Below are 20893 nucleotides of genomic sequence, written 5' to 3'. Positions count from 1 at the left end.
CCTAATCTCAAAAAATGGCTTGGCGGTAAGAGATTTGCGGACAATGAAGAAGTAATCGAAGCTGTAAATGGTTATTTTGAGGAGCTTGACGAATCAGTCTATAGAGATGGCATTAATAGACTGGAACACCGCTATGAGAAATGTATCAGCCTTGGAGGAGATTATGTTGAGAAATAAAAAAAAAAAATTTTTAAAAACCTTGTTTTTCTTGGTCAGGCCGGAAACTTATCAATCCACCCTCGTAAGTGGTGTAAACGTAGAGACATAATAGAGTAGATGAGAGGACTGCCAGTGTGACGTCAATTTTTGTAGGTGAGCATGCCCACTGCATATACTCGAGTATTGTGATTTACATTTACATAAAAGGAGCAAAAACTTAACCAATTCTAAGAAAATGACTATGAAAAGCGTCATGAATAAAAAAAGTTAGAAAACTAAAGAACCGCCGCGCAATGAGCGACTGCGCATCAATTTCGGCATTGTCTACAGTCTACGCGACTAAAATCTGGCCTGTACGTCATAACAGGTGCGCACTGTCTTACTGCGCAGCGACTTACTTGCAATTTGGTGACGCTCTTACGGCTAGCGCTGTACATTGTACGTCCCTATGTATTTTTGGCTCCTATATTTTTCTTTATAAATAATTGTCAATATGTAAATAATAGACAAGAGGCTTCTATCATAGGAATAATACGCTTAGAATCATAGAGAATACAATTAGTGTGGGTAAATCCCATACTGCCCCAGTTAGTTCAAAATAGTGGAAACCTCTCTATCTTTATTTAATGGCACAGCTGACTGTCAACTGTACATGCTCGAAATAAAAAGAGATAGGTAAATGAAATCTCTTTATTTTCTGTTCTATTCTAATTAAGAAATATATTTCCGATAAGGCTCTAAGGCAGGGGTGGGCAATGCGGCGCCCCCGATCGGTTTTTAATGCGCCCTCGCTGGACTAATGTAAATGTATGATAGCCAGAGCGATTTACTTACTCTTGTCAAACGGCGAATCAGAAATAATAAACTTGCAAAGTGATATTATTTTAAAAGCGCATAGTAATGATAAAATGTTTTGGAACTTAGTCGATGAAAATAAGTATTCTGTTTTAAGGAAATGTACGCTAAATATTTATTCATATTGTGCAACAACATACAATTGCGAGTCTTTGTTCTCAAATATGAAATATTTGAAATCAAAATACCGAACAAAGCTTAATGACTCACATTTAGATAATTGTTTAAGGACCGGGAACTCTAAATATATCCCCAATTATAAGAAATTAGCTGAAAACATGGACACCCAAGTTTCACACTGAATTATATGTATCATTATGTATAACACCAACAAAATAAAGTTATAAAAAGCCTGTTTTTTTTAATGCCTATTTATACCTGTTGATTATCTGTAAAATATGCGCCCTCGGTGATTTTCAAATTCAATATTGCGCCCTTAAGAACAAACAGGTTGCCGACCGCTGCTCTAAGGCTTCTGAGCAGCATTCTCTTACACTCCTCCTTCCCAGGTTAAATGTAAAAGGCACGCTCTATTCTTATATCTTTATAAGTGTGAATAAGAATTTGAAATACAAACTACGTACAAGCCAGAAAACGGTCTGTTTTGATTTTTTAAGTGATTCACAAGTACATGAAAACGTGATTGTTTGCAATATCCATGTGACAGATAATAATGGTGTAATATATTCCTCGATATCCACCTCCTTGAAATACGTAACGTAAGCGCGTCTTCTCATAATAAGTGTTTATTTCTTATCTTCTTCATAAAAATCATAATCGTTATTCTAATTGCAGACACAGCAGTGAACGTTATTTCTAGAGGTTTTTAGAATTTAGTATCTATACATGCGTAATATTGCACATACCTAGATTCGCTTATAAGAAATAAAAATTACGCAATATGTACTATGACTTTATAAAACCTTACTAATAAATTTCAGATAATCATCATGACAAAATTTAATACTAATTACATTAAAAAAAAAATTAAATATGTATTTCTATAACGCTGTAGAGCTCGTTTTGTAAAAAATAATGCTCTATAATTTGTAATAAGGTTATGATCAATAAAAGGTTTTTTTGAGATAAGTAGCAAGCTTTAGAGGGAGTTAAATAGATGCAGTAGGGAATCGCATGCTGAATAAAGCAGCGTGGTTAAGGGATAAAAAAAATGCGAAGAGTAACTCAAAATAAGAAAGAGTGGAGGTGCGTTTCCAACCAGTCTTAGGACTGACGACGTTATGATGATGATACTACAGAAGCGCTATATTAGTATGCTCACAGTTTTCTCCTATCCCTGCTTTACAGGAATATGTGACAATTATAACGTCCCACATCCGTAACTATTTGTGAACAGTAATCTAATCTAGATTTACCTCTCTTCCTATATCTTCTGTTTCTGCTTCTAATATGTCTTTAACTAGTATATTATACTTGAGAAGGTATCTCGTCTATTGACTTCCATAGCGCCCTCTGTTCTCCTCTTTTTAATACCTTCTCATTTCTAACCTTCTCTATCTACAGTATCACCACATTTCAAACGCTTCTAACCTTTTCCGCCGCGTCGACCGTTCACATTTCACAACGCCGTGCTCCAGACATACAGCTTTAAAAATATTTTGCTAATTTCTAAATTAACCGTTCGTGAGGATAGAAGTGACGTCTTTTTGTGAAGGGCGACTCTACTTTACGCTATCCTCTGTTTTCTATCTGTACTGCTTCTTCCACCCTAAATTGTCTGACTTCTTAAATAGCCACACTCGACAAAAGCTCCTTTTTTCCCTACCATACCAGTATTTTTATTTTACTGTTATTTATTTCTATACAGTAGGTATGGTTTTATCTATATCGCTTCTATTTTATTTAAGACTAATATCTTCTCTTCTAACTCATCCACGCTAGAAGCTAATATTGTAATCTTTTATCCCTACTTCTATCCCAACAGTTGTTCTGTTTTTAATGTTTATCGCGCCTTCGATATATAGATTAAAAAGTAGTAGTGGTGACAGTGTGTAATTTTGTCTGACTCCCTACTAAACAGTACTTTTTTCTCTATGTTGTTGCTCAAGTTCTGTAACTAATACTTGTTGTTCTTTATACAAACTACTAAGTATCACTTTTCTATCTCTGTATCTGAGCCCTACATTTTTAAGTATACCTTTTTTTATCTTGTTCCTTTCAACATTGCTAAAAGCTTTTTCTAAATCTACGAATTCTATGTATCTGCTCTTTCCTTTTTCTATGGTTTGCTCTAGTTATCTGTAAACTTCCCGAGTTTCCCTATTTCTTCTAAAGCCAAGTTGTGCTGTCTCTAGTAATTCTTCCGCCTTTTTTTCTATCCTTCCCTGTGGCATTCTCGTTAAGCCTTTTGAAGCATGGAAAGTTAAGCTAACTATTCTATTTTTTTTTGCATCTATCCGCGCCTATCTTTTGTGGTATGTCTACTAGTAGGTACGTTGTGTTTATAACCCTTTGGGACTTGACTCGTATAGGTGACTAACTAGCCTAAACATATGATCTCTGACCTATTATTTTGCGTGTGCCTTATTATTCTTTATGTTTTTCAATGCTAAACTAAACTTTTCTTTCATTATGGGAGATTCTAGTTCATCTATAGTATTTCCACATTATCTTCCTCTTGATCTACGTAACAGTTCTTTAAATATTCTATCCACCTATCTGCCTTTTCCTCATTTTCTATCAAAATGACCCCTGCCTTGTTTCAAAATATTATCACTAGAGGTCAGGTAATTCTCTCACAAGGTTTCGGATTGTTAAAACATTATCAAAACTATACTCAAGAAATGCTATTAATTTTTGAAGTGAAACTTTACGCACGGTAGGTTAAGTTCGTTTCATGCGAGTTGCTATGTAACGAAATCATGCAACGCATTTCCTCTGCTGTCTGTCCCTATGTATGCTTAGATCTTTAAAACTACGCAACGGATTTTAATGCGATTTTTTTTAAAGGATAGAGTAATTCAAGAGGAAGGTTTATATGTTTAATACATGCATATTATAGTAGAGAAACACTGATAATTTTAGAGGTTTGTAATGTGATGTCGTAAATAAACACATTTTTTGCACTTACGTTGCAAACGCTGACTGAACTCTACTAGATAGATCAAAATAATATACTGCAGTATTGTACATCTTAAAAAGGTCTACAAAAAAGTCCGCGATGGTATATGTCTATCTCTCAGGGATAACCCACAATAACTATTTTTTATCCTTTACTGGCTTATTTACGAAGCGATTTTAAGCAATACCGCATTAATCCTTATCTAATTAAATACTTTTAAATACATTGTACATTCAATATAGATCAATAAGGCCCTTTACAGCATGTAATTTAAATGAATATTTTCGAAGATATTACAGACTTAAAAGGCAGGGACATAGCGGTTGCGGCGGTACCGGCCGGGAGGCCGGTTTGTATTGTGTAATGACAAAAAAGCTGTGATTGCTGTATATAGACATTTTATAGTGTATTTAGTATAAACATTGCACCCGTGCGAAGCATGGTGTACAAATAATACCATTAAACCAATTCCTTAACCCCTATCCCGGTATGTTTGTGTGTTTGAAGAAGTTTCACTTCAGTGGCGTGTTCTATAATTACACGTTGTATTTTTTCCCCAATTCCCAACGTTCTTAAATTTCATTCTGTGAATCAGTTTTGATATTAAATATACAAGGAAATTAATATTAAACCATTTTAAAAATTTTTAAAGACTTATTTTAGAAACTTTTAATTTTAATTTGTTTGTATTTGTTTTTGAGCTTCTTCGATACATGTATGTAGGGTTCTTTCATAATGCGTTATTGAAACGTAGTTTTCTTTCGTGTTTCTTAATCATAATCAGCAAATCAACTTCTAATTTAACTGATTCGCAATAGAATGCTGTTCAACTAGTTTACCCGAGGTTAGTTTACAAATTATGCCATCAATTAAATAGTGACTTATGTTGCTGCTTTTGCAATAATGCAATAACATAGTAAATGTGTTTGTACGTACATAGGTATTAAAACATTGACGCATTATCATGTAATTTCAATGTTAATTTATCTGCGTGTCATATGAAAAATAATGAAGCATAAAACATTATTTTTCCGAGATACAGAAAACTTAAATTGATAGGGATACGTGTTACGTATCCTCCTAATTTATTTAAACATCAGCAATAATCTGAGGCAAATAAATATAAGACACTGTAAACAAAAAATATTTAAAATGATAGTTGCTGTAACGTAAATAATAAAACAGCCTAAATGAAGAACGTATAAATATATGTAAAGTGAATTCATGCCTCGGCTGCCCGGCACCGGCACATAACAAACTCGCCGTTGGAGACCGTATAATACCTAGAGATGTTATTTCGAATATAAAATACAAAATAGATTTCTCTTTTGTATTTTAAATGCGAAATATAAAATACGTATTTTCANTTTATAAAAACATTTTTTTTTATTAAATGTATAATAATAGAGTTATGGACGAAATCGCCTAGTATGTAATCTTCTTTAGTTCATTTAAAAAAACTGCTAAAAAAGAAACTTATTTTTGTACTTAGTTATGACTCACTATTGGATAACTATACAAACTTCTTATAAATATCTGATATTTTTCTTTTTTTGAAATGTCTGCTCAATGCTCATGTAAATTTCATTTTTATTGCTTAAGTGTCATTAATAGCACCTGTTTCTCGAAATGTCAGTGATATTTGTAAGTGGTTACTGCAAATTCTTCACTCTGTTGCATTTTTACCTAGAAAGTTACGAAGCGTGTAATATGCACGCATGTTGTTGTACAGAGAAAGTTGTTTAATGTTTCCGTAACTGTAACTTCTTTGCTTAATATGCAGTTTTTTGTAGAGCAGTAGTAAGTATACAGCGTAATTTAATTTTAATTTACATTTTAACCCATTTTATTATTATTACACCGTTTGTACTAACTCTATGATATTATATTAGATACCATTGTGATAACTTAGGAACCATTCATTTTCTTTGTTAAAGAACCAAGCAGATGTAAGACATCGTTGTTATTATAAATTAAACGTTTTCTTAAATATTATTATTTTTTAATACGTAAGATAAGAAAATGGTGAAGTCAAAACTTCTGTATAATGAGTATACAATAATATTCAAAAAATATGTTAAAATATTATTGTATATTGTAATGTAATGTAAGATTAGGTTATCTTAACTTCTCTTCCAATATTCGACTAATTATTGAAATCGGCAAGTTCACTGCTTACTTTACGAATCAGGTAAAATTTTACATATAACATAAAATATGCATTTGCACATATTCGGCTTATCTAACTCCTGCGGTCACCTATAAAATCGAATTTTACGTTTAGTAAAAATTTCACAAATGTCGAATACTTCGTACTTTTTTATGTTTCTTTCTTGCCACAACCGCAGATGGTATTTTTTTTTCTAATTCTTTTTGCATAGTAATAATATCTAATTTTAACGAGTAGCTATTGTTTTTACTGTAAGAAGCTTTGGCCGTTAGCTTACAGAAGCGGCCAAACGCTGAGAACTTCCGAAAACTGATATCAAAAAATTGAAACGTGATGTACATATACGAGGGTGGATTGATAAGTTTCCGGCCTAACCAAGAGATGACGCCACTAGGCCTACCTTGAGGTGACATTCTATAGTACCATCCTTGGATAGCTTGTAGCTATAGTTTCAGCCCGATCTCCTTGCTAGTGTAGGTTTGACAGCACGCTGAACAAGACGCCTCTGTGGTTTTCGTAAAAATGGAAAAGCAGGAAAATCGTGCTGTCATCAAATACTTTTATTTGAAGGGGTTAACGCCGAAGGAAATTAAAAAAGAGATGGACTCAACACTGGGGACATCCTCCCCGTCATATTCAACCGTTAAGCAGTGGGTTTCCGAGTTTAAAAAGGGTCGTGTGAGCACCTCTGATGGGCCTCGCTCAGGACGCCCCGTTGAGGTCACAACTCCAGATATGATCGAAAAAATTCATCAAATAGTGCTGGGAGACCGCAGATTGAAAGTGCGTGAGATAGCTGAGACCTGTAAGATGTCATATGAACGTGTGCAACATATTTTGCACCAACATTTGCATATGGAAAAGCTCTGTGCAAGATGGGTGCCGCGTTTGCTAACAGTCGACCAAAAATTGATTCGAAAAAACATTTCTACCGCAAATTTGTCATTGTATAAGCGTAATCCAAGCGAATTTTTGCGTCGATTCGTAACCGTTGACGAAACGTGGGTCCACCACTACACTCCTGAAACCAAAGAACAGTCTAAACAGTGGATTGGACCAGGGGAACCAACTCCAAAGAAGGCAAAAACAATTTTTTCGGCGAACAAGGTTATGGCTACTGTTTTTTGGGATGCAAGAGGTATTATATACATTGATTACCTTGCAAAGGGTAATACTATCACTGGTCAATACTACGCAGACTTATTGCAACGTTTGAGCCACGAGGTGAAAATTAAACGACCTCATCTGGCGAAGAAAAAAATCTTGTTTCATCACGATAACGCACCAGCGCACACGTCAATCGTTGCGACGGCTAAAATCAACGATCTAAAGTTTGAATTGATGCCGCACCCTCCTTACTCTCCAGACCTAGCCCCGAGTGACTATTTTCTGTTCCCTAATCTCAAAAAATGGCTTGGCGGTAAGAGATTTGCGGACAATGAAGAAGTAATCGAAGCTGTAAATGGTTATTTTGAGGAGCTTGACGAATCAGTCTATAGAGATGGCATTAATAGACTGGAACACCGCTATGAGAAATGTATCAGCCTTGGAGGAGATTATGTTGAGAAATAAAAAAAAAAAATTTTTAAAAACCTTGTTTTTCTTGGTCAGGCCGGAAACTTATCAATCCACCCTCGTAAGTGGTGTAAACGTAGAGACATAATAGAGTAGATGAGAGGACTGCCAGTGTGACGTCAATTTTTGTAGGTGAGCATGCCCACTGCATATACTCGAGTATTGTGATTTACATTTACATAAAAGGAGCAAAAACTTAACCAATTCTAAGAAAATGACTATGAAAAGCGTCATGAATAAAAAAAGTTAGAAAACTAAAGAACCGCCGCGCAATGAGCGACTGCGCATCAATTTCGGCATTGTCTACAGTCTACGCGACTAAAATCTGGCCTGTACGTCATAACAGGTGCGCACTGTCTTACTGCGCAGCGACTTACTTGCAATTTGGTGACGCTCTTACGGCTAGCGCTGTACATTGTACGTCCCTATGTATTTTTGGCTCCTATATTTTTCTTTATAAATAATTGTCAATATGTAAATAATAGACAAGAGGCTTCTATCATAGGAATAATACGCTTAGAATCATAGAGAATACAATTAGTGTGGGTAAATCCCATACTGCCCCAGTTAGTTCAAAATAGTGGAAACCTCTCTATCTTTATTTAATGGCACAGCTGACTGTCAACTGTACATGCTCGAAATAAAAAGAGATAGGTAAATGAAATCTCTTTATTTTCTGTTCTATTCTAATTAAGAAATATATTTCCGATAAGGCTCTAAGGCAGGGGTGGGCAATGCGGCGCCCCCGATCGGTTTTTAATGCGCCCTCGCTGGACTAATGTAAATGTATGATAGCCAGAGCGATTTACTTACTCTTGTCAAACGGCGAATCAGAAATAATAAACTTGCAAAGTGATATTATTTTAAAAGCGCATAGTAATGATAAAATGTTTTGGAACTTAGTCGATGAAAATAAGTATTCTGTTTTAAGGAAATGTACGCTAAATATTTATTCATATTGTGCAACAACATACAATTGCGAGTCTTTGTTCTCAAATATGAAATATTTGAAATCAAAATACCGAACAAAGCTTAATGACTCACATTTAGATAATTGTTTAAGGACCGGGAACTCTAAATATATCCCCAATTATAAGAAATTAGCTGAAAACATGGACACCCAAGTTTCACACTGAATTATATGTATCATTATGTATAACACCAACAAAATAAAGTTATAAAAAGCCTGTTTTTTTTAATGCCTATTTATACCTGTTGATTATCTGTAAAATATGCGCCCTCGGTGATTTTCAAATTCAATATTGCGCCCTTAAGAACAAACAGGTTGCCGACCGCTGCTCTAAGGCTTCTGAGCAGCATTCTCTTACACTCCTCCTTCCCAGGTTAAATGTAAAAGGCACGCTCTATTCTTATATCTTTATAAGTGTGAATAAGAATTTGAAATACAAACTACGTACAAGCCAGAAAACGGTCTGTTTTGATTTTTTAAGTGATTCACAAGTACATGAAAACGTGATTGTTTGCAATATCCATGTGACAGATAATAATGGTGTAATATATTCCTCGATATCCACCTCCTTGAAATACGTAACGTAAGCGCGTCTTCTCATAATAAGTGTTTATTTCTTATCTTCTTCATAAAAATCATAATCGTTATTCTAATTGCAGACACAGCAGTGAACGTTATTTCTAGAGGTTTTTAGAATTTAGTATCTATACATGCGTAATATTGCACATACCTAGATTCGCTTATAAGAAATAAAAATTACGCAATATGTACTATGACTTTATAAAACCTTACTAATAAATTTCAGATAATCATCATGACAAAATTTAATACTAATTACATTAAAAAAAAAATTAAATATGTATTTCTATAACGCTGTAGAGCTCGTTTTGTAAAAAATAATGCTCTATAATTTGTAATAAGGTTATGATCAATAAAAGGTTTTTTTGAGATAAGTAGCAAGCTTTAGAGGGAGTTAAATAGATGCAGTAGGGAATCGCATGCTGAATAAAGCAGCGTGGTTAAGGGATAAAAAAAATGCGAAGAGTAACTCAAAATAAGAAAGAGTGGAGGTGCGTTTCCAACCAGTCTTAGGACTGACGACGTTATGATGATGATACTACAGAAGCGCTATATTAGTATGCTCACAGTTTTCTCCTATCCCTGCTTTACAGGAATATGTGACAATTATAACGTCCCACATCCGTAACTATTTGTGAACAGTAATCTAATCTAGATTTACCTCTCTTCCTATATCTTCTGTTTCTGCTTCTAATATGTCTTTAACTAGTATATTATACTTGAGAAGGTATCTCGTCTATTGACTTCCATAGCGCCCTCTGTTCTCCTCTTTTTAATACCTTCTCATTTCTAACCTTCTCTATCTACAGTATCACCACATTTCAAACGCTTCTAACCTTTTCCGCCGCGTCGACCGTTCACATTTCACAACGCCGTGCTCCAGACATACAGCTTTAAAAATATTTTGCTAATTTCTAAATTAACCGTTCGTGAGGATAGAAGTGACGTCTTTTTGTGAAGGGCGACTCTACTTTACGCTATCCTCTGTTTTCTATCTGTACTGCTTCTTCCACCCTAAATTGTCTGACTTCTTAAATAGCCACACTCGACAAAAGCTCCTTTTTTCCCTACCATACCAGTATTTTTATTTTACTGTTATTTATTTCTATACAGTAGGTATGGTTTTATCTATATCGCTTCTATTTTATTTAAGACTAATATCTTCTCTTCTAACTCATCCACGCTAGAAGCTAATATTGTAATCTTTTATCCCTACTTCTATCCCAACAGTTGTTCTGTTTTTAATGTTTATCGCGCCTTCGATATATAGATTAAAAAGTAGTAGTGGTGACAGTGTGTAATTTTGTCTGACTCCCTACTAAACAGTACTTTTTTCTCTATGTTGTTGCTCAAGTTCTGTAACTAATACTTGTTGTTCTTTATACAAACTACTAAGTATCACTTTTCTATCTCTGTATCTGAGCCCTACATTTTTAAGTATACCTTTTTTTATCTTGTTCCTTTCAACATTGCTAAAAGCTTTTTCTAAATCTACGAATTCTATGTATCTGCTCTTTCCTTTTTCTATGGTTTGCTCTAGTTATCTGTAAACTTCCCGAGTTTCCCTATTTCTTCTAAAGCCAAGTTGTGCTGTCTCTAGTAATTCTTCCGCCTTTTTTTCTATCCTTCCCTGTGGCATTCTCGTTAAGCCTTTTGAAGCATGGAAAGTTAAGCTAACTATTCTATTTTTTTTTGCATCTATCCGCGCCTATCTTTTGTGGTATGTCTACTAGTAGGTACGTTGTGTTTATAACCCTTTGGGACTTGACTCGTATAGGTGACTAACTAGCCTAAACATATGATCTCTGACCTATTATTTTGCGTGTGCCTTATTATTCTTTATGTTTTTCAATGCTAAACTAAACTTTTCTTTCATTATGGGAGATTCTAGTTCATCTATAGTATTTCCACATTATCTTCCTCTTGATCTACGTAACAGTTCTTTAAATATTCTATCCACCTATCTGCCTTTTCCTCATTTTCTATCAAAATGACCCCTGCCTTGTTTCAAAATATTATCACTAGAGGTCAGGTAATTCTCTCACAAGGTTTCGGATTGTTAAAACATTATCAAAACTATACTCAAGAAATGCTATTAATTTTTGAAGTGAAACTTTACGCACGGTAGGTTAAGTTCGTTTCATGCGAGTTGCTATGTAACGAAATCATGCAACGCATTTCCTCTGCTGTCTGTCCCTATGTATGCTTAGATCTTTAAAACTACGCAACGGATTTTAATGCGATTTTTTTTAAAGGATAGAGTAATTCAAGAGGAAGGTTTATATGTTTAATACATGCATATTATAGTAGAGAAACACTGATAATTTTAGAGGTTTGTAATGTGATGTCGTAAATAAACACATTTTTTGCACTTACGTTGCAAACGCTGACTGAACTCTACTAGATAGATCAAAATAATATACTGCAGTATTGTACATCTTAAAAAGGTCTACAAAAAAGTCCGCGATGGTATATGTCTATCTCTCAGGGATAACCCACAATAACTATTTTTTATCCTTTACTTTTTAGGAGAAATAATGGCTTATTTACGAAGCGATTTTAAGCAATACAGCATTAATCCTTATCCAATTAAGTACTTTTAAATACATTGTGCATTTAATATAGATCAATATGGCCCTTTACAGCATGTAATTTAAATGAATATTTTCGAAGATATTACAGACTTAAAATGCAGGGACATAGCGGTTGCGGCGGTACCGGCCGGTTTGTATTGTCTAATGACAAAAAAGCTGTGATTGTTGTATATAAAGACATTCTATAGTATATTTACTATCAGCATTGCACCCGTGCGAAGCATAGTGTACAAATAATACCATTAAACCAATTCCTTAACCCCTATCCCGGTATGTTTGTGTGTTTGAAGAAGTTTCACTTCAGTGGCGTGTTCTATAATTACACGTTGTATTTTTTCCCCAATTCCCAACGTTCTTAAATTTCATTCTGTGAATCAGTTTTGATATTAAATATACAAGGAAATTAATATTAAACCATTTTAAAAATTTTTAAAGACTTATTTTAGAAACTTTTAATTTTAATTTGTTTGTATTTGTTTTTGAGCTTCTTCGATACATGTATGTAGGGTTCTTTCATAATGCGTTATTGAAACGTAGTTTTCTTTCGTGTTTCTTAATCATAATCAGCAAATCAACTTCTAATTTAACTGATTCGCAATAGAATGCTGTTCAACTAGTTTACCCGAGGTTAGTTTACAAATTATGCCATCAATTAAATAGTGACTTATGTTGCTGCTTTTGCAATAATGCAATAACATAGTAAATGTGTTTGTACGTACATAGGTATTAAAACATTGACGCATTATCATGTAATTTCAATGTTAATTTATCTGCGTGTCATATGAAAAATAATGAAGCATAAAACATTATTTTTCCGAGATACAGAAAACTTAAATTGATAGGGATACGTGTTACGTATCCTCCTAATTTATTTAAACATCAGCAATAATCTGAGGCAAATAAATATAAGACACTGTAAACAAAAAATATTTAAAATGATAGTTGCTGTAACGTAAATAATAAAACAGCCTAAATGAAGAACGTATAAATATATGTAAAGTGAATTCATGCCTCGGCTGCCCGGCACCGGCACATAACAAACTCGCCGTTGGAGACCGTATAATACCTAGAGATGTTATTTCGAATATAAAATACAAAATAGATTTCTCTTTTGTATTTTAAATGCGAAATATAAAATACGTATTTTCAAAATACGTTTTTCAAACAAATACTTTTTGTAGTACCTATTTAAGTAATTTTCTACATTTACTTAAGTATAAAATATTTTTTAAGAAAACCTTGCAGACGCCCATGTTTTTAGATTTTTTTTTCTAAACTAATAGTGCAGTTTGCACTATATCACCGGCTGCGAAGATTAAGTATGATTCATATTTTTCTGTTTGAAGTGATTAAGATATAAGCTTTTCTATCTTTCTGTTACAGTTTCTTCAGTTCAGCAATAAATAATTCTTCTATATGCTTCCTTATTCGCCTTTGTCACCCGTTTTAATTGGGAAAAAAACACTGATGCCAAAACAGTTTATTTAGCGTGAAAGATCAGAGCCAAAATAGGGTTTCAAATAATTTTATATCAGAATATCATTTTATATCAGAATATTTACAAACCCATTTTGTTGCTGATCTTTTACACATCCTAATAAGAGAAAAAAATTGAATCCATAGTTTCTTTAGCTTTGGATTCATCTAATAAGTGAAGTTTCTCTAATCGTTTTCTAAGAATTTTGGATTATACGCATTTATTATCAGACCAGAATATCGTGTAGTTCGATATTGTTTTGTCGTAGTTCCTTGCTAAAAGTACAATAAGTGGTGCTGATTTCAATTTGAACTTCAAAATTCTATGGAGCATGACATTTAACCCAGAAAACAATATCGATCCAATATTTTAGATTATCCATTTCCAAGGAGTTGCAGTCACATTCATTCCTATTATATTACTTTCCGAAAAGGGAAAAAGAACAATTATATATGTATATATACTTCATAAAATATTTAGGGGGCGAGGTAGGACTGCTACCTACCGTAATCTAATATAATGATACATAATTTCTAGATGACTTTTTATTCTTGCTAGATATATATATATATTCTTATTTTTATCGTACAATTAGAAGGTTGAAAAACATTGATGTAGTGAACATACCAATCACATTGGAGTGAATTTATCTATCATAGAACTTGACTGTATTATTGATGATGTTCGATATCTATTAAAGGGTCCGTTTCTCAATTGTTCTGGTCAATCTTAATCGAATTCTATCGACTGGCAATCAAATGAATTTAAAATATAATCTCTGTATCTAAGTATGTAGTGAAGGGTTTGGGGCGATTTGAAATTTCGACAAAACAATGTAGGGGTCAAGGGGTGTATCTGGTTATTCTGTGTTTGCAAACGTCAGGTTCAGGATACCAAAATCGTCTGCCATTTCTTTTATTAAAATAAATGCATATATTATGTATACTGTTACGTAAAGATTCCCTAATCTACTTGTAATATATTGTAATTGATGCACATTTTAATAAGATTAGATTCATTGTTTGTTTTCTTTTCGTTTGTTTACCAAATCAATACTTGTCAATAATATAAATATCATGATTATTATATACGCAAGAACATTATAAAAATGTTAATACACAATAATATTTTGAGCATTCAAAGTAATAAAATAAATTTCATTTACTGTTTTTGTTTATATTTTTATAACGATTTTACAAGATTCTGTGAATTTATAGAAAAAAAATATGATTTTATCTAATGTCACAATAAACAGACACGAGTTTGTAATAATCAATATTTGTGAAAAGTATTTTGTATGCTGATGTGTTTTGAAAAAGTNATAGTTACCAACACGGAACTCTTAAAGAAAATCCCTACAGTAAACAATACTATGTTCAATATTTAATTATTCCATAGAAACTTAACTAAACAGTTTACACAATTACTTTTCTTAAAAAATTTTGTAGTTATTGCTCATTAAATTTTCATTGTTTGAGATGGTGTATTTGTTGTTCACATTCTGAGATTTTTCTATAAGAAATATGATGATACATTTAGTGTCACCACGTGATAATTTGGATTGTAAAAAATGATAAAGAGCTTTTCCAGTGTACAGATACAAAATACATAAGTAACTGGTAATAAAACTCGTCAAATATTTAACTAAGTTATTTATTATTAGAAATTAGAAACCATGTGTTGAAAGAGTTAAAAGTGTACAATTACTTAAACAATTGAATTTACAATTTGAGACCGATTATGTAACCATAAGTATGAGTGATACATTTATATTTTCTTTGAAGTACAAAATTATAGCTAAATGTTAGTTATGATATTAAAAGGGAAAGGGATTTTTTATCGTAAAGGAAAATATTTTTGAAACTGTGACATTTCCCGTTCTCGAAAGTGCGCCAATACGAATTTTTTTTTAATGCAATAAAAAATTTAGAGGTAACTTTTATATAATATAAACACCGAGAGCTAATTCTCTTGTCTTTTTTCTGAATTTTAAGAAGGTATTAGTTATTTATATGGATGTGTTGCGTACTCATAAAAATGATGTACATAGTATATTAGTGTACATTTATACAAGAATAAGAACGAAAACCTGCAATAGTGTCATTAGATTGTTGTGCACTGAAGTTACTAAAATTTGAATATACAGGGTGGCCTAAAAAGTACGCAATTTGCTCGTTGGGGCCAAACTTTAAGTTTAATGGAAAAAATTTTCAAACAAAACGCGTTTGCTGTTTTAATACAAAATCATCTGTATTATCCAAATTTGATATATTGTACAGACTGTTCAAAAATAGAAAAAATAAGGTTTCATTTAAATGGCTGTCATGTGAAATATCACTACAATCGATAAAAGTTATAGGAAAAAGTTGTTCAGAATGCCAAAATATCGCTATGAAAACAATCGCGGCAATATTCAAATGCTTTAAAAAAATTTTTGATTAATCTTTCAGTTTAGCCGCAATGAGCATATTGCGAACTTTTTGGGCCACCCTGTATGTACTAAAGTATCATAGGCTCGTTCCTGTTGCTAACGAAATAAACAATTATTCAATTGCTCATTTTGGATCTATGAATGGCTTCACAAAGTTGGCCTTAATTAATCGATGAAGGTTATTATGAAGAGCTTAAAGAAGAAAACCCTAAAGGAAAAATTTTATTTTTAAATTACCAGCAGAGCGGCCAAATTTACAGGTTCATTTATTTGCGTTGGATGTGGGAGCTCAATACACTGGAGTGTTAAATATAGCAACGGAACTGCAAACACGTAGTAGGAAATTAGATGCCTAACTCGTGAAAAAAATCACAAATGCTTTTCCAAATTAATACAGACCAAGATAAACAGTACTGTACCTTAAATTATAGCATAAAACTGTGAACCATCTTAATCCAACTTCAGTACGTAAAAGAAATGTTTTGTTGTCCACGGATCGCCCAAAATTTTCGGTAGGTTATCTGAATTAAGGTGGTCTTGATTTCACACAGTCCATCGCATTCACCTGGCTTCAATCATGATATTTTTTAAACTGTCATCTATTCATAATACGAATCAGCGAAGCACTGGTATTTCATCAAATATAGGCACATTTGGAAAACCTTGACCTATACATACATATACCAATGGAAAGAGGAAAAATAGTATATCATTACGCACTAAGAGTGTGAATTGCGATCCGAACTGAAGGGGAAGACGTCAAAGTTTCGGTTGGGGGTGGCGTATTCGAAAGGACGAGTTTTTCCTGATTTCAGGATCGAGAAAAAAGTGCAACTTAAACTCCCAGGTAGAAAACGGTATTTAACCTTTGCGTCGGGAGGATGGTAAAACTGTTTCATAATGAGTAAATGCGACTTTTTTACCCGGGACGGAATGCTGCGCTTTCGTCCCTAAAATCATGGGAAATATCGTACTTTTGGGATGAGTTCGTCATCATAAGGTCGTCAGTCCTAAGACTCCTTGGACACGCACCTCCACTCTTTCCTATCCTGAGTTAATCTTCGCATTTCCCTAAAGCAAGAACATCCCACATCTTTAACTATTTTCGAACAGTAATCTAATCTAGGTCTACCTCTTTAGTGTCTTTTGGTGGATATTATTTAAATATCAAGGAAACACTAACAGTAACAAATAACAATTTATAACAACAGAAAACACAAGTAACAAAAAGGCACAAGGAGTGAAACATACGAACGAGAACAAAGTGGCAAAAAGAACAATAACAATAACAAAGACAACAATGTAGAGAATAATATAAGCACTTACGAACGTTGGTAGAAGTGGCAGACGGGAAACTGTAATGATATGAATTTTTTAGAGTATTTATAGAACAGGGTTGTTACTAAATTTGATAGAATGTTCTAGAAGGAAAAGTAGTGAGAGAGATGGTGAAGACACTAGTTTGTAGGAATACGTAGAATTAAGCAGTATAGAGTTCAAAAGATAGCAATTAAGGGTAAAACCAGATATTAGTATGAGAGCGCATGCAGGTATGGTTGAAGTTGGAATTCTAGGTAAAAGTGATAAAAGAGAACAATAGAGTTTAGATTGAAAGGAAACCAAAGTACGTACAAGATCAGAAATTGAAAATAATTGAAATAATATTTGAAATGAAATGAATTTGAAGTAAAATAATGAAAAAGAATGCCTAAGAAATATCTACAAAAAATATTATGCAATTGTCCGCCACACCTCTAGTCCTCTTAACTCCTGTTTCTGTCTCTAATATGCCTCTGACTAGACCTTCATGCCCGAGGTGTTCTACCAACTTATCCCACCTATTTTTTATTGACTTCCATGGAGTCCTCTGTTCTCCTATTCTTTCTAATACCTCATCTTTTTTAACCTTCTCTATCCAGGGTATCCTCATCAGTCGCCTGTAACACCACATTTCTAACGCTTCTAACCTATTCTTTTCCACCGCGTCCACCGTTTATGTTTCGCACCCGTACAGCGCCGCGCCCCAAACTTACACATTTAACAATCTTTTTCGAATTTTTAAATTAACCGTTCACAAGCATAGACGCGACTTCTTTTTTCTGAAGGCGACTCGACCCTGCGCTGTTTGCTGCTTTATAGGTATCCCTATTACTCCTTCTGACTTAATCCTGACTTATCTGACTTCCTAGACATCTAAAATCAGCCACTTCTTCTAATTTTTGGTCTCCTATTTTTATATCCTTACTTTTTTCTCCCTTGAAAAACCAGTATTTTTGTTTTACTTTTATTTATTTTCATACAATACTGTTTTGTCAAAACCTCTTCCATTTTATTTAGAGCTATCTCTAATTCCTCCTTACTAGATGCTAATACTGCTATACCATCTGCAAATCTGAGCATACTAATCTTTAGCCCCTTTATATTTATCCCTACAGTTGTACTGTCTTTAATGATGTTGGGAGGAGTCAGGTAAAAAGAGAAATTGTAAGAGATTATAAAAAAAGCGGACATTGACATTATACACCAATAATTGATAATTTGCACTTATTGATTTTAATAAAGATAATCTTCTCTTTTAACTCATATTTATTTTAGAGTAGATAATTTTCTCTTTTATAACTAATATTGATTTTAGGGAAGATAAACTTTTCTTTTAACTAAATTAGTATTTATTATTAATTTAGAATTTTACTTTTATTCGTAAAATGAAGCCAGTTTTTCGTAGAAAGTATACCCCCTCTTCCTTGCGTTTTTCTCTTAATTTATATAAATCACCACAAATACCTTGTCGCTTCAGTTTTCTAGTAAGCATTTAGGTAGGTTCATATAAATTTTGATCCTATTGTTAAAAAAACAATTACTTCTCTATCATTAAATTGTTACGTAATGAGGAGTAAGATATTACGAATCATTGAGTGTCATTATCTTTCCTTTATTACTTTTTTTATATTTTATCTTGTTTATTTGCTATATACTAATACATTTTATTGATTTTGGTTCGCTCCCTTTGATTTGTAAAAAAGTTCAAAAAATTAGTTCGACGTATGTACTTACGTATCTGTCAAACCTGAGAGATAATAAACATTTGCATTTATGTGGTCACCGATTGATATCTTCTTGTCAGCTTACAATAAACATACATACGCAACATTTACTTGTTCAATTCGTATGTGTAAAGTGCCTATGCTTAATAGTGTTAGTTGCAAAATATAATAACATTTTCTCTTATTGTTTTCAGAATTATAAATCGAGGTACCTAGAGTGTTATTTCGAGGAAATCCACGACAACCAAATCATAATCGCGTGTCTGTGGAAGTAGCTGACTGGCGATGGGCTCGTTGGTGATTATCAAGAGTTATCATGTGACCGTCAAGATAAGGAAACCTTAATAAAACCGGCAGCGAACTCCAAACAATTGACGGAAGTTGCACGTATATGTATATATGTATATTTATACACATATGGTATGTTGTGTATACAATACATACATAATATTATATCGTAGTAAATACCTACCTGACTGAGAAGTGGAAAGCAACATCGTCGCTAGTGTCTAGTCATTACATACTACTTTTATATACCAGTTGTTCTGACCAGTCGGCAGTCTACGTTGATCATTGTCGTTGTAGAAGTCGAGTGAACAGTTACTAGATTCTAATTCACAGTACAGTGTAGTCGCGTTCTTTAACATAAAATGATCGGGCCTAAAGCGAATAGTAACATGGGATAATAATAAAAAAAGTGACAAAGTTTGTTTAGTTTATTGTGTTTATTAAAATATAAATACATAATATTCAGATGAAGGGTGCGCCGGATATGGCTGCAGTGGATGTGGTCGATTTTCCGCCTAAGGAGCTCGTTCAGAAAAAGGCGTCGACACTCGGAATTCTTCAGAGCGAGATGCCTTGCAAGAGACCGAAAGACTGTGGGAAGAAAGTGATCAAAGCGGTTTTCAATAAACTGAGGTTGAAAAAATTCGGAAGTGCAACGATTTCTAGACCGGACCCCGTTTACAAAGTTTCGTACTTGGGAAATGTGGTCACTGGGTGGGCTAAAGGTATGTTGAACTTTACTATTTGCTTTCAATAGTAGACGAAGAATGTTATAGGTGTAGGTACAACAACAACACAACAACCTATTAAGATTAAATAACCTGAAATGTTCGAAAAAAGAAATAGTCAAGGTCTTATTAGCGGTACTAAAACGTTCACTTATTAAAGCACAAGTCCCATTTATCGTTAAAAGTAGAAAAGCACTTACCTACCTGGTACCTTTTTCCTTTTCGTTATCTACAATTTTAATTTTTTCAAATAGGTACGGTTTTAAAAACTAAAGCTGACCTAGGTAACTATCCAGATACCTACTTATAATTATTTCGGTAATAAAGTCCTTTCAGCTGGTTGCTGGTTTTGTATTATAAAGTAAAAAATTGTAAATCTTTTACTTTATTATATATTATTGCAACAATAAATCTACTAACCCATATACCTACCACAAGGAAAAGAAAGATACCCTTGTTTTTCTCGGCTAGTCGCAGGTAATGATACTTTATAAAATTTGCATATTTCTCTCTATTTAAAAGTTTCTAGAGTGTCTCTCATTTATTGTTATACTACCAATTGCTTCATGAAGCTTCAATAAATTATAGTAACGTTGACATATCTGATACGATTTTTAGAAAAGTGAACAGTTACTTATGAGAATAAATATAAAAAATATAGAATATAAGAGCCTTTTACTCATCCGGAGAATTCGTTGAAGCATAATTAATTTCTAATTATAAGGGGTTTGCGTTCAAGTAGATTTTCTCTCGAAAAATCTGGAAAAGTGCTATTAAATTGCAATTAGGAATACGACAACATAAGATACATTAATAGGTACTGCGAAAGAAAAAGATAAATGTTTTCAATAGTAATTGATGAAGTACGTTATTCAATTTAGTAATTTAAAGTAAACAATTACAAAACAAGCAGGGTACAACAAAAGTAAGGAAGGTAATAT

The 20893-nt window shown here is 33.2% G+C and overlaps 1 protein-coding gene across 1 annotated transcript in view; it reads left to right on the top strand.

The window, feature by feature from the left end:
* LOC108735981 overlaps positions 1–20893 on the top strand; it is a 132295-nt gene that overhangs the window by 83707 nt on the left and 27695 nt on the right. Inside the window, exon 3 of the mRNA XM_018468224.2 lies at positions 19131–19949. Coding sequence (XP_018323726.1) covers positions 19691–19949 — 259 coding nt within the window. The 5' untranslated portion in view covers positions 19131–19690. The remainder of the gene's footprint in view (positions 1–19130; positions 19950–20893) is intronic.

The sequence above is a fragment of the Agrilus planipennis genome, unplaced genomic scaffold (assembly GCF_000699045.2).
Source record: "Agrilus planipennis isolate EAB-ADULT unplaced genomic scaffold, Apla_2.0 scaffold4, whole genome shotgun sequence".
NCBI lineage: Eukaryota > Metazoa > Arthropoda > Insecta > Coleoptera > Buprestidae > Agrilus > Agrilus planipennis.
This window is presented reverse-complemented; position numbering and strand designations above follow the sequence as displayed.